Genomic DNA, 13394 nt, shown 5'->3' on the forward strand with positions numbered 1-13394 from the left:
GTCAAGGAGTTAGGAAATGAGAAAATATCCTCATCAAGGAAATATTTCTGTGTTGCTGTCTTGAAATGTATACACATGTAACTTTGAGGAAAACAAAGAAAAAATTGTTTCAGAATGAATGAATTTCCTTTACAGTTTAGTACTATGTGTTTACTATATACTATTAATATTACTTATCAGCACTGCATCACAACATCCACTCTTTAACCAAAAGTATGTAAAGCCTCTGCTTTGGTAAAAGTTATCATTGGCAAACCAAGTCCTGTTTGGGCTGTTTTCAGTGAAATTTGAATCTGAACACAACAATTCTACTGTTTTTTAACACTTTGTGTATGGCTACACACAGTGCAATGGAAGTCTATCAGGATATTACTAGGCTGCCAAGATATTTGATTTAAAAATGTAACTTTTTATAGTAGCTGTGTTACATTTTCATGCTAATTTTTTGCCTTAACGCATAGTCTTTGTTCATAAATCATCAAACATATATTAGTGCTTTCCTTTTAGGGTATATGTTTACTCTTCACAGAGGCTAAACTTTATTTATATGTCGTGTCTTACAGACATGGAAATGGGAAAATACACACAGCCATATTCCATCTTTAATACTGTGTCATCATTCGGAGTCAAAAGTACAGAGGTTATAGTAGTTACAAATGGAATAGTTTTCTTCCCGTTGAGTTTATTTTACAGAATGCAGTTCTCACTTCAGGGAAGTATGTCCAGGTTAGACTTAGCAGGCAAAAACTACTTCCGTTTTGTAATTCCCAATAGAGTAAATTCCTAGGATTCTTTTTCTCTGTTAAGAGAAGGTGATGGGTTTTTTTTTCTTTTTTTCCCAGAATTTCTACTTTCAAAGGCAGCTCAGAAATTAGAAGACTTGTAGGAAAGGATTTCAAATGGAGGCAGCTCTTGGCCTAGTACAAGAGTCAGATAAGAAAGCTTTAATACTAGCACAAAACAGCCTTTGACTTCAAAGGTTTAATTTCTAGCTGGCACAGGACTGATAAACCCAACCATTTTTTCTTTAGATTTTGTTTTCTACTAATTGAATGTCTGTTTTTGTAAAGTGTGTTAGTGAGTGGCACACAGTGCTGGCTGCAGCCCAGCTCACTCAGCTCCTGAGCTTGCCCGTTTGACAAAATACGTAATTATGCACATTGTGTTCGTGCAGCCTGAAGTCCCACTGGCTTTGACAGCTGATACAGTCTCATTTTACGACCATCAGTGTCTGCGTATAACCTACCATTCCTCCCATTCTGGTTTCAGTTATGCTATTTGTTGCGGCTGTTTGTCCTCATTGGCTAAGTATTTTGAAGCAGCTTCAGGATTTTAGATATATTTTCCATTTTGTGTCCATAATCTTTACATTGCCCTGAAGAATCCCAGTTACCCTGTTTATAAACCTTTGTTAAGCTTCATGACAGCAACCTCTTGGGCTTTTGGCACAAAATTTATACATTTCACTTTAGGACTGGTCAACGGGTGAAACTGATTAGAAGATGTATTTGAAGAGCACAGGAATCATACATTCTCTGTGCACATAGTGGACGGAAAAGAGGAACTGAGCTGTGTCAGTGGTGACCTGATTTAGATATTAGGAAGAATTATTTAATGCTACAGTGACACGTAGGCCTATGTTGTTCCAGGCCAGGTTGGATGGCGCTTGGAGCAACCTGCTCTAGTGGAAGGTGTCCCTGCCCGTGGCAGCGGGGCTGGAGCCGGATGATCTTTAAGGTCCCTTCCAACCTAAACCATTCTATGATTCTGTGTTGGCATAGGATGCTGCTGCATTTCCATGTTCAGGTTATTTGTAGGGGCCGGTGAGGTTATGCACTGTTTTATACTAGCTGGTTTGTGCCTATTTTCCTCAGGAACCCCCGAGTTTGGGGCTCCGCCGTGCGGCGGAGCTTGCAGAGGCAGCGCTGTCTGGCGGTGAGGTGGTGGTTGCCGAAGGCCGGAGAGGAGGAGGCACAGTTTCAGGGCGGGGGCTGTTGCGGTCAGCTGCGGGGCCTCGCTTCTTCGCTCGCTGTACCCCAGCAAGCTCCCCATCTTCGCCCGCGTACCCGGGCGGTATTGAAAGTGCTGCTCGGAGGCACGGACGAACGGCTCCGCGTGAGGACGGGGTGTCTGTGGGCAGAAGCGCGGGCGGCCTGCCCCGCCATCCCTCCCCCCTTCCGCAGGCAGCAGCCGTCACCTCAGCGCGAGCCCTGCCCTCTGGCGACGCCTAGCGGCGGCGCTCTGCCAAGCGGCCGTGCTCAAGGAAGGCCAGGTTGGACCCGCGGAAGGTGTCCGTGCCCGCGGCAGGGGTTGGAGCTGGGTGCGCTTTAAGGCCCCTTCCAGCCCAAACCATCCTGCACAGCGCTGTCAGGTTAAAAGAATTTTCTTCGATCTCGCACACAGTGAGAAGTCAATCATGGGGTATGGCTCAGGACAGCCAGCACCCCCAGAGGTGTTTCTCACACACCATGCTGGCTGCGTGGTGCGTGAGAAATAACAATACATACCGCACTGGGACTTCTAAGTTTCCCTTTTGATCACATTGCTCAAACATGAGAATGAGTCACCCACTGTTCTGAAAACCATGACCTTTGTATTTACAACAAAAAAGGAATGATAAGCTTGGGAGAGGGAAAGAAAACTATAGGGGGAAAAAACCCAAACCCCAAACCTGAGCAAGTCTTTGCTGTTTGAAACAGCTGCTGTTACTCAGATGCAACCTAGAGAAGCTGTTGCTGTGGCTTGTTTAGTGTATCTGCAATGAACTCCAAGGCACTCGTGTCAGTGGCACTGCAGTCTCTGCAGTGGGCATATTCTGGTCAAAGCAAAGCAGGGCAAAGCTTTGTAAAGGAGTAAAGGAACCATATGAGATTTTTATTTAGAACTCAATTCCATCTTTAATTTAGGGCAAACCTGCCCTTCAGCCATCTCCCTCAAAAGAATAATGCTGTGAAAGAACAAAATGGTTGCATGGAAGAGTGCTTACTGTCAAAGTAACCAAAACATGGCGATCCCAAAGCAAACAAGTCTTCAAGACTTTTAAAAATGGTTAATGGGACAGGATTCTTGAGTCTGTTTTTCCTCATGTTCCATCTCCTCCTAAAGAAGAACAAAAATACTTCACTAATTTCTAGTGTTTTCCATCAACAAAGCACCAGCTGTAAGATTTATTATACAGTGTGATAGACCTAAATGGGACTTGAGAAAGAACATGACTTTGAAGAGAGCCGGCTTAAAGTGCATCAACGTTTGAATATAGTAGGCCAGCCTGACTGACAAAACCGAAGCACTGAAGTGGATTTATTTTTATGTGCCTCTCTTTATCATACTTGGAGCATCCTTTCAGACAAACGGGACAAAAACCTTGCAAAGATTGTTTGTGTAAGTGAACATGATGAAGGGGACAGGCTTCTGACATACCACAAACTGTTGCCCACGCAGCAGACAAGTTGGGGTGGGGATGAAAAGACGAGGGGTTGCAGGAAACATTTATAAGCAGCCTGCTGAGACGATCATTAGAACCATGTGCATCCATCCCATTCTCTGATACATTCAAAGGGTGTTCTCAGAAGGAAATCTGGCAGTGCACCAGCAGGCAGCTGCATTTTTAAGTGGACACCCTGTTAAAGAAAAATTTTCTGTGTTATCACATGAGCTCTACCATCTGTTGTCTAGCTCATTTATCTCCAGCTAAGCTTACAAAAAACCCAATGAAGAACTGAAATGATGCAAAAAGAAAATGTCCTTGAGGAAACAGTGTTTTATGTTTCCCACAGGGAGCAAGAACCTCTGTGCTTTAGAAGCACCTACAACACTAAAAGAGAGAGAGAAAAAAAAATGTTAGGACTGATCAAAACCAGAGAGAATGAAGAAAATTAGCTGCTTCATAAAGGCTAAGTAAGCAAGATTTGTAATGACAGGCCTGCATGCTGAAAAACACCTTCTAAATCCTCATTTAAGGTTCTTCAAACAATCAAGACTTTGTTTAAACAGCCTGCCATTGTAGTAAGGTGAAGATCATAGGAGCAGCCTATTAGAGCAGCAGTTTTGGCATTTGTTTTGTTCTCATGTACTGCCTATGGCCAATTTCACTTCCTTTTCTATACACCGATTTTTTTGAGACACACACGCAGAGGTCTGATTTCACCTGATGGAAACCCTGGATCACTTGCTGGGTGCTTCTTCCCCTTCAGAAAAGGGGGTATCCAGGTCTCACTGACAAAGTCTCTGGGATGCTGTTGCCCAGCTTGCCTCCACCAGAGGGGCAAGGGTCTTCTCCCTCCACCCCCACAGGGCAGTGAGAAGAGCAGCTCTTTCAGCATTTCCTCCTTGTTCCAGATCCAACCCTTGCCTCTCACCTTCTCCTTCCTACAGGTAGGAAATTTGAAGGCCCATTCTATGCCCAAGATAAAGCTTTCAGACCTATAACCAAAGGCTCCACAGTGGGAACTTGCTGAAATGTTGGGGGTTTTCTGTAGTTTTAGAAACCAGCTGAGGAAATAGCTCTGTTAGAACAAAAGCAACAGCTTCCACGCTTTTGAGGAGAGACAAAATAGGTGGAAGAGGAGGAGGGGTTATGCTCTCTGTAAAAGTGTGATTTGAGGACATGGGCAAGAGAACAGGCCAGCTGAGTACCTTTAGGTCAAAGTCAGAGGTGTCACCATCAGAGGACATGGGAGTGCTTGTGGTGTGGGTGTCTGCTATGGACAACCTGATAGGGAAAGAAAAACAGACATCTTCTTCAGACCACTCAAAGACTGGGAACGACATCCTTGGCTGCAGTGCTAAGATCATAGATTTTAACATCCTAAGGAGTGTGAAGAAGATAAGTAGCAGAATAAAGCCCCAGAACTTAGTGAGAGCAGATTTCATCTTGCTCAGGGAGCTGTTTAAAGGTATCCAAGAAGACTACTTTGGAAGCTAAAGGCATTCAGGAATACCGGGAGGCTTTCAGAGACGGCCTTCTTCAAGCACAAGAGCAGTCCATCCACCTAAGCAGGAAAAGCAGCCAGCACAGCAAGATATCAGCCTGTGAGCTACTGAGAGAACTGAGATGCAAAAAAGGAACATGAGAGACAGAAAAGGGAACAAGCTTCCACAGCAAAATATAGAAATACCACTCTGGCATGCAGAGATGAAGAGTGAAAGCCCAGCTGAATATGTCAAGAGTAGTAAGTACTAATATACTGTATGCATGTTAGCAAGCAGAAGGAAAAAGCAGGTCCACTTCTGAGTGGGGTTGGCCAGTTAGTTACAGATGCCAGAGGGAAACATGAAGATTTTCCTTCATGCTTTCTTTGCCTTATCTTCATAAGTAAGGTCAGCCTCCCAAGTTTCTACAGAAGCAGTAACAAAGCAAACAATGAACTGCTGACACTGGGACAGGATTGAGTTAGTTGAGGCGTGTTGGTTTCTCCTAGTTGCCTCTTCGTCTTTCATGCCTGGAAATAGCTTCCATGAGGACCTGTTCGACCATTTTCAAGGGACTCAAGTAAGGCTGATTCATTGGTAATTTCCCAAGTCTTCTTTTTTTCCCCCTTTTTGTAGATGGGTGTAATATTTGCCCTTTTCCAGTCAGCTGGGACTTCCCCTCAACTCCGTGACCTGTCAAGGATGTCAAAGCATGGCTTTGCAGTGATGTGGCAGCCTTGGATGCATTCTGCCAAGTCCCATTCACTTGCGTATGTACAGCTTGTCCAAGTGGTCCCCAGTACTCCTGAGCACCTTTTCCCTCCTTGGAAACCTTTCTAACAGTTTTCTGGGAAGTTGAAATCGGGAGCAATTTTATATATGATCATCTGTATATAATGTATAGAAATCTGAGACTCCCAATAGCAACATGATGCCACAAACCTGTCAACTTTGATGCAAGTTAAAGTGAGTACAAAACCTAAGGACCGATCAAGTGATCAGGCAGGCTAAGGAATGAGCCAGAAGGGCTGTGGTAATCCTCAGCCAAAAAACAAAGAAACCATAGATAGCTAGACAAGGAAAAAAGCAGTATTAAAACACATCCAATCAGACACTGCGGCTTACATTAAAAAAAAACAAACAACAACAAAAAACAAACCCAGAACCAAAAACATAAGTGTATGACAATGCAACAGGAGCACTGGAGGACCTGAAGGCAAGAGCAGAGGGCTAGCAAATCTTGCTGCAGAGATGACATGATCACTTGTTGGCCACAGGAAGCTTTGATGCCTTGTAGAAGGAAAAGCCAAGCAACCACACTTACTGAAGTGAGAGCAATGAGAAATAGAGGTATATGCTAAGGTCTGTCAAGGGTGAGTCCTCATGGGGACCCCTTAGGGTACAAATACTGGATGACAATAGAGGCCTTTGAAGGTACATGCAAAAACTGCACATTGCCCGTCGAGGAGTGCGGCCCTTATTGCTGGGTAGAATGGGTTTGAAGGCCTAACCATGGTTGAAAATAACACACATTCAGCTCAAGAAAATCATCCCATATTTGGTGAAAGTGGGGAAAGAAATAAGAAGGTATAAAACCCACTGCAAATACAGGAAAAGAAGAAGAAGGTCGAGGAATTTCTCCTGCACCATCTCCTCAGGTAAGGACACCATGTGTGATCAGCAACACCACTTAAGCAACAACAGTTCCTCCTCTGAGTTTGGGGCAGGAGAGAGGGGAAATGCTGTTTCTTTATTTCCCCCTTACAACATTTGTTAATGTGGACTTAGCAATCATATGTAATGTAGTACCTTTTACTATGGAATCGAGTTCAAGAAACTGGGATGTGAAGGAGCTGTTTGCATTTCGTTTTCTGCTTCAGCCTTCCCACTCAACAAGGTGATTGACACTGCAGCACAATGGCACAGTAAAAATTCCTATGGCAGAGCTCTGTGAGAACTCATTTATTGTACAGCAACAATTCAGTCTTCATTCTGGAAATTAGGATAATGCCAGGCAAGAAGAGACAATCTTTCTGTCTGAAATGGGACTTGTTCCCACCAACACCTGGAATCACATGCCCCTTGCTTCAGCAGTGATTGCGACTGCTGTAAAATTACCGATTTGACTTTTTCAGAGATATCATTGCAATTCAGCCAAGGTGAATGCCAACTGTTGGCATTTAACTTTGTGGGGAGCAGGGGGTGGGAATCCTCAAATGTCAAATGCTGCCAGGCAGAGCTTTCTCGTGCCAACATGTCCCAGCAAGTGTGCTGTAAAGCAGCGCTGTAGGCAGGTTTCCCTAGCGTGTGCCTTTCAAGTCAACATCAAATTATTCCTGATAGACTGAAAACAGCAACAGTCATTTGGAAGGAGGTTTGGAAAACTAGCTTATAAAGTTTGGAGTGGTTCAGCCTCACAAAGTACAGAAGGCTCCAGGAAGACCTTATAGCAGCCTTCCAGTACCTAAAGTGGGCCTACAAGAAATCTGGAGAGGGAGTTTTTACAGCAGCATGTAGGGATAAGATAAGATAAAGGGGGAATAGCTTTAAACTGACAAAAGGTAGATTTAGATGAGGTGTAAGGAAGAGATTCTTCACTATGAGGGTGGCAAGGCACTGGCACAGGTTGCACAGAGAAGCTGTGGCTGCCCCATCCTCGGCAGTGTTCAAGGCCAGGTTGGAAAGGGCTTTGAGCAACCTGGTCTAGTGGAAGGTGCCCCTGCCCATGGCAGGGAGATTGGAACTAGATTGACTTTAAGGTCCCTTCCAACCCAAACCAGTCAATGATTCCTTGCAAGAAACCTCAGATAACTTGATCAAGTACGCTTCAAATTTTCAGTGACTATTATGAAGTATCTATTAATAATATATGCTACATACTCCAGAAATAACTTCTTCACACAAAGAGTTTGCAGCCATTTTACCATGTCTAGTATCATGCACTGGCAGAAGCGAATCCTTCAATTGCTGCGGATGGTTTTTAAGGGTGGTGGTGAGAGTGCACTGCTGCCTAAGTTGAATAGAGAGGTATCTGATAAAACTACAGCTTTATTAAATACCTGATTAGCACAGACATCCTTCAGCAGAATTCTCCTTTATCATAGGCACAGGGGTGTAATTGCTCAGACACCATCAGTATGATAAAATGAAGGGAACTTGAATGAACAAGTAAAAATTATGACATTTTAGTGATGCTACTCCCAGATATGCTGTAAGCCTTGTAAAGTGATTTCCAATCTCTATGTGAACCCGCAGCAGAGTACACAGATTAACAGCAGTTACTGCTTATACTGATCTTTGCTATCTTGTTTTCCACGTGGATAAGAATGGCTGTTCCAGTGCCCTTGAGCAATAGACTGCTCCTCATTTTTCCATGGTTATATGCAGAAGTACTGCTGCCCTGCCAGGCCTGAAGTAGTTGAGTTTCAAGAGCACCTAGTATATTCATCATGAATAATGCATGTTGTGGCTTCTCAGACTGAAAGATGTGTAAAAATGCATGCTGTGCAGGAGGACACCTCAGGAATGAGCTGGAATCCGTGACCAGTTCTCAGCAGTAAGGCATTACTACACCAGATCTATGAGAGTTCCTGTTTGGTTCTATGCATGGGCATGGGTTTGCTTTCTGTTAAAACAATTCTACATACAAAAGATATTAAAAAAAACTGACTGGGAAAGTTTTTATGTTCGCATTTGATTTTCTTTTTTGATCAAAATAGGCACATAAAAATGTATTTTCTTTTGTCCATTAACTTAAAGAAAATCTTCACTTTTTCTCAAGTAGATCTTTAAGATTTTTATTATCGTTAATTATGTGTATTACAATAGCAGCCAGAAGCCTCCAAATTAGTGCCCAACACATAGGGCCCCATTGTACAAAGGGATGTTAAAAACCAGCCCTAGCTCCAAACTGATGGCAAATGAAACCACAAGGATAAAAAGTCCCTTTGGATCCATGTCTAAGCAGCCAGGCAGAGACCCAAGGAACATGCAGCACAGTGATGAGTGTGATATGGTTTTTTCACTTTTGGGTAGACTTTATAGGAAATATGGACCTGTTGGAACATCACATTTCCCATAAGAAAGTTGACAAAGTGCCAAGATTATTATGATCAATTTCTTCACGCTTGATGATCTTAGTTTCAGTCCTTGCTCAGGAGGATCCTGAATTCAGAGGACTGAGGACACCTAGTAAACTTGCCATTGTCTTCTCTGAAATCAGGATTTTGAGTTTGCTTTCTGGTGGCAGATACAAACTAATGGAAGAAAAAAGCTGCAGAAGGAGAAGATGGACTTGCGGCCAGGTAGTTTAGCCAGAGCCAAGCACAAGAATTCTGCTCTGTAAGTGGTGCTGATATCCTGGATTAATGCTTTCCAGGAAAACATGACTGAAAATACGAAGACGAAGTGGGGAAGCATCTCCATCACCTTGCATCAAGGTGATGGTGGCTCTGCCTCCTTGTCCCTATTGCACCAATGCCTAGGGTATACTGAATTAGGCCAGCAGAGGCTAGAAGTAGGTTGTAAAGGATCCAGCAGGAAGGACAAAAGAATACCACAGATAAAAGAGCCTCAGTTACACACCTTCAAAGAGGCAGATGTAGCCATCACTGAATGGGACAACCTACCTGCCTGGCTGAGTCTAGGCTAGGAGGGCCATGCAGAGGTGAAAGGAGACTGGTTGTTCAGTGCCCTTTTTGCCAGCCACCCAAGAGAGACCTGAAATTTTGTCCTGAACTTTACATCCCAGATATATAAATAATGCAGAACTGTTCTCCTGAGAGGTGAAGGTGGCTAAACCCATCCTTTTGTATTATGGATGACACATCCATTATCATGACACAGTGGTCACCTTGTCAGCTTTATAGGTATCTTCACCTGCAGAGAAATACTATTGCAGAGCAGCTACACAGTGAACCCCTCAGCTTTAAAACCTTCTCAGGGAGGAGCCCTCCCTACCAGAGACCTCTTCCATCACACTAGGTAAGAGATCCCTTTACAGTCTGGCAAGAAACACAGCACTGACCCTCCTGAAGTCTCAGACTGAAGATAGCCTCCTGCAGTACTCACTTGTGCAGGAAAATGTCAGAGAATTACCCCTTGTCAGGAAATCATTAAAAATACTATCTTTTCTTCTTGGGAGTTCCTTGAGACTCTGTTCCCTTCACCTTTCTCTCCAGAGTGGCTGCTGGAGGAGGCTGCAGGATACGGGACCTGAACCAAAGCCAGCTGAGACTCCCTTCTAACTACAACTACTATTATTCTTTAAATCTGAACCTTTGGTCCCACTGCTTATCAGCTCTCATTGTGACAGTGGCTACAGTATGATTTCAGTTCAGGGAGGCTGAGCTCTGGAAATAGCTTCATGCTACCTAAGTAGAGCTCTGCTTGCTAATGAAAGTGTCAGAGGGAATGACAGAATTGTTTGGGCAGATGAAGGCAGTGTTTGACCCTGATCAAACTCTCCATCACTAGGTAATCTCTCCCTCTCCTGTCACTCAGGAAATGACCACAGCTGGTTATCACAGACCCTTCCTCCACCTGCTAGCAGCTCTGTGTCTTAAGCTTCAGTGACATTATTCATGCAGCAGCATGCCAGGCACTTGTCACTCTCATCTTCAGGGGCGTGGATTCCTCTGGCGAGGTGCAATATGGCAGAGGTGAATCAGGCTCCAAAACTATAAATGCTCTTTGCTTAGGCTTTATCTGATATGCTTGTAAGGCATACCAGCTGTTTTGCCTGTCACAGTGCGCGTGGGGCAGCATTACACCTGTTCTTACCCACAAGGTAATAAGAGGCAGGCCAGGATGTTGGCTCTGGCCCTGGTTTGAGACTGGAACATCTGCTTCCTTGGGGAAAGATGGGAAGGGGTGGCAGCACTTGCTTGATCTCTGCAGGGAGGCAGAGGTTGCCAGCGGCACTACGCTCAGCAGCAGAGGTGGTTGCCACTTCCTTCCACCACAGAGGCATGGAGGAGGCCCAAGACCCAGCAGAATGGGTGCAGCTTAGTTGCAAAAAAAACCCCATGGCAGAGCTCAAGGCCCCTTTCAGTGCATCCTCCACCATGTTATCCTCTTTCCAGGAGTGCCCCACATGCCCGGCAAGCAACGTTTTCCTCCTCACCATGTCATGGGCTACAAGGATCAACCCTCCTTTGCTGCTTGCTGTGGAGAGGTGCCAGGGAGCGGGGTCCAGTGGGAGCCAACCACTCTGTGAGGGAGAGGAGAAAGCCCTGCTGCTGCTTCTGCAACGAGGGCAGTGTGCCTGCTTCACACGTGTGCCTGTCCCTACCAGTAACCTCTTCAGCGAGAGCACCACTGCTGGCACTTGTGCCACAAACGTCCTTTCCAGCTGTAAGACTTCCTGGGATACCCCGTGGGCAGCAACAACCTCCATGTCTGTCGCGACACCCGGGATTTCAGCAGCCCCATGGCAGCCCCACCACCCCTTGCGGTTGGCCTCAGTTCAACACCTTCTCAGAGAAGTGTCCCAGCTTCCCCTCCTCCTGCACTGGCCGCAAGGCCTGGCTGCGGCAGGATGGGCTCTGCTCCTGGGACAGGGATCCGGCAGGCCACCGCGGGCCCCCGCTCCCCGCGGCCGGGCAGGAGCCCTGCTGCAGCTCCGCACACTTCTCCTTGTAGTGCTGGCCATTGCCGGCAAACGTCTCGCAGCGGCTGAGGTTTTCCTCCTGCACGGGGCTGCCCACGTTCTCCTCCTCGCTTGGCCCCGAGGCCGCTGCGCCCTCCTGGGAGTTCTGGCTAAGGTAGACAACAATGATGTCGCCCTTGAAATTCATTACTTGTCCGCTTGAGATAAAGGTGGAGTTACTGTTTCCAGTCACATTTCCTGGGGAAGGAGGGGGAGAGAAGACACGTGTGATTAGTGTTTTCCCCTCACAAGATGGACGCTCAGCACTGTGAATTTAATCCGCAGTGGTGGCTTTACTCTTGTTCCATTATTTTTTTCCCCGTGACACAAGGATGCTCTTTTAATCTATGCCTTCCACTGGACCTTCTCATTATTTCCATTTTTGCCTCCTTAGGACAAAGTCAATCACCCACACGGATCCTGACTGGAAGGCTTGGAAGCGTTTTCTCTCTCAATTGTGTTCTTGGAAGCAAGAGTGAGAGCAGCAGTCTCATGCCCCCCGTGGTGCCCGATGCACAAGCTGCATCCAAAGTGCCTCTGCCCATGATTTGTGAGGAAATGGTCATTATTTCTAATTATGAGATAATTTTTTAGAGTCCCAAGCATCACATTGGGGTTCTTTTCCCCTTTGGTAAACTATCAATCACACCGTGTGGGCTAGGTAGCAAGCTTATCGAATATATAATATATATTATATAATATATAATTTCTAGGCTGAGAAAGTTGGGGCTGTTCAGCCTGGAGAAAAGAAGGCTGCGTGGAGACCTCATAGCAGCCTTCCAGTACCTGAAGGGGGCCTATAGGGATGCTGGGGAGGAACTCTTCGTCAGGGACTGTAGTGACAGGACAAGGGGTAACGGGTTAAAACTTAAACAGGGGAAGTTTAGATTGGATATAAGGAGGAAATTCTTTCCAGTTAGGGTGGTGAGGCACTGGAATTGGTTGCCCAGGGAGGTTGTGAGTGCTCCATCCCTGGCAGTGTTCAAGGCCAGGTTGGACAAAGCCTTGGGTGAGATGCTTTAGTGTGAGGTGTCCCTGCCCATGGCAAGGGGGTTGGAACTGGATGATCTTAAGGTCCTTTCCAACCCGAACTATTCTATGATTCTATGATTCTATATACTGAAAGACTTAACATCAGACCATACAGTCACACAGTGTCCTAATGACAGGGACGGTTATCTGACATTGTTCTGATCCTCCCTGTAGGTACATTCTGGTACTCATCTAGTGCTCTCATGGACTAACCTGGATATATGCTGACTCTAGTGAAGAGGCAGCCTATATTATAGCAACCTAACACAGTTACTTTTTCAGTCAATCTGACTGTGGTTAGAGATTTGTCAGTATAAATTCAATCTTTCTACCATTCAGAGACTAAGTTGCTGACTCAAGTGACAGCAGGACCAGGCTTGGGAATTAACAGACTTCCCTCAGAGCAGAAAGAAAATAACTGAGAGCAAACTTTCAACCACAAACTAACAAACTTGTTCAAGTTTCAAAATCAAACTGAAGCAACCAAGTTAAAAAGAGAAAAATCTTCCTAGCCTATGAACACTCTTCCTAAGGAATGTTCTTCCTGTCGTGCTTCACTTAATCATTTCTTGTGGACCGATCTGACAGCTCTTAAGATGTTTTGTGCCTTTCCTCATTATGATCCTTAACACTTGAGACATTCCTTCTTTCACTGCAGCTAAGCATGGCCCAGCCCAGAGAAATCCTGTTTTTCTAGCAGCCACAGGTGATGTTTGCACATCAGCAAAGGACACTGGGCTCCAGCTGTGTTGAGTTAGGACCTGTACCTGCTCATAGCTGACTCTGAGTATCACTCAAGTGT

General features: G+C 45.2%; 1 protein-coding gene across 4 annotated transcripts in view; it reads right to left on the reverse strand.

Moving 5' to 3' along the window:
- Positions 1 to 2853: 2853 nt before the first annotated feature.
- The window catches only part of TNFRSF11A (TNF receptor superfamily member 11a), a 35575-nt gene continuing 25034 nt past the window's right edge, over positions 2854 to 13394 (reverse strand). For 2 of the 4 annotated variants that reach the window (XM_065667518.1, XM_065667517.1), the window contains 2 exons: positions 11385 to 11758; positions 2854 to 4711 (listed from right to left, as the gene is read on the reverse strand). In XM_065667518.1, the coding sequence (XP_065523590.1) occupies positions 4664 to 4711; positions 11385 to 11758 (422 nt within the window). In that variant the 3' untranslated portion in view covers positions 2854 to 4663. The remainder of the gene's footprint in view (positions 4712 to 11384; positions 11759 to 13394) is intronic. The other 2 variants (XR_010610077.1, XM_065667519.1) reach the window with 2 other exon arrangements.

This window comes from Lathamus discolor, chromosome 2, assembly GCF_037157495.1.
Source record: "Lathamus discolor isolate bLatDis1 chromosome 2, bLatDis1.hap1, whole genome shotgun sequence".
Classification (NCBI taxonomy): Eukaryota; Metazoa; Chordata; class Aves; order Psittaciformes; family Psittacidae; genus Lathamus; species Lathamus discolor.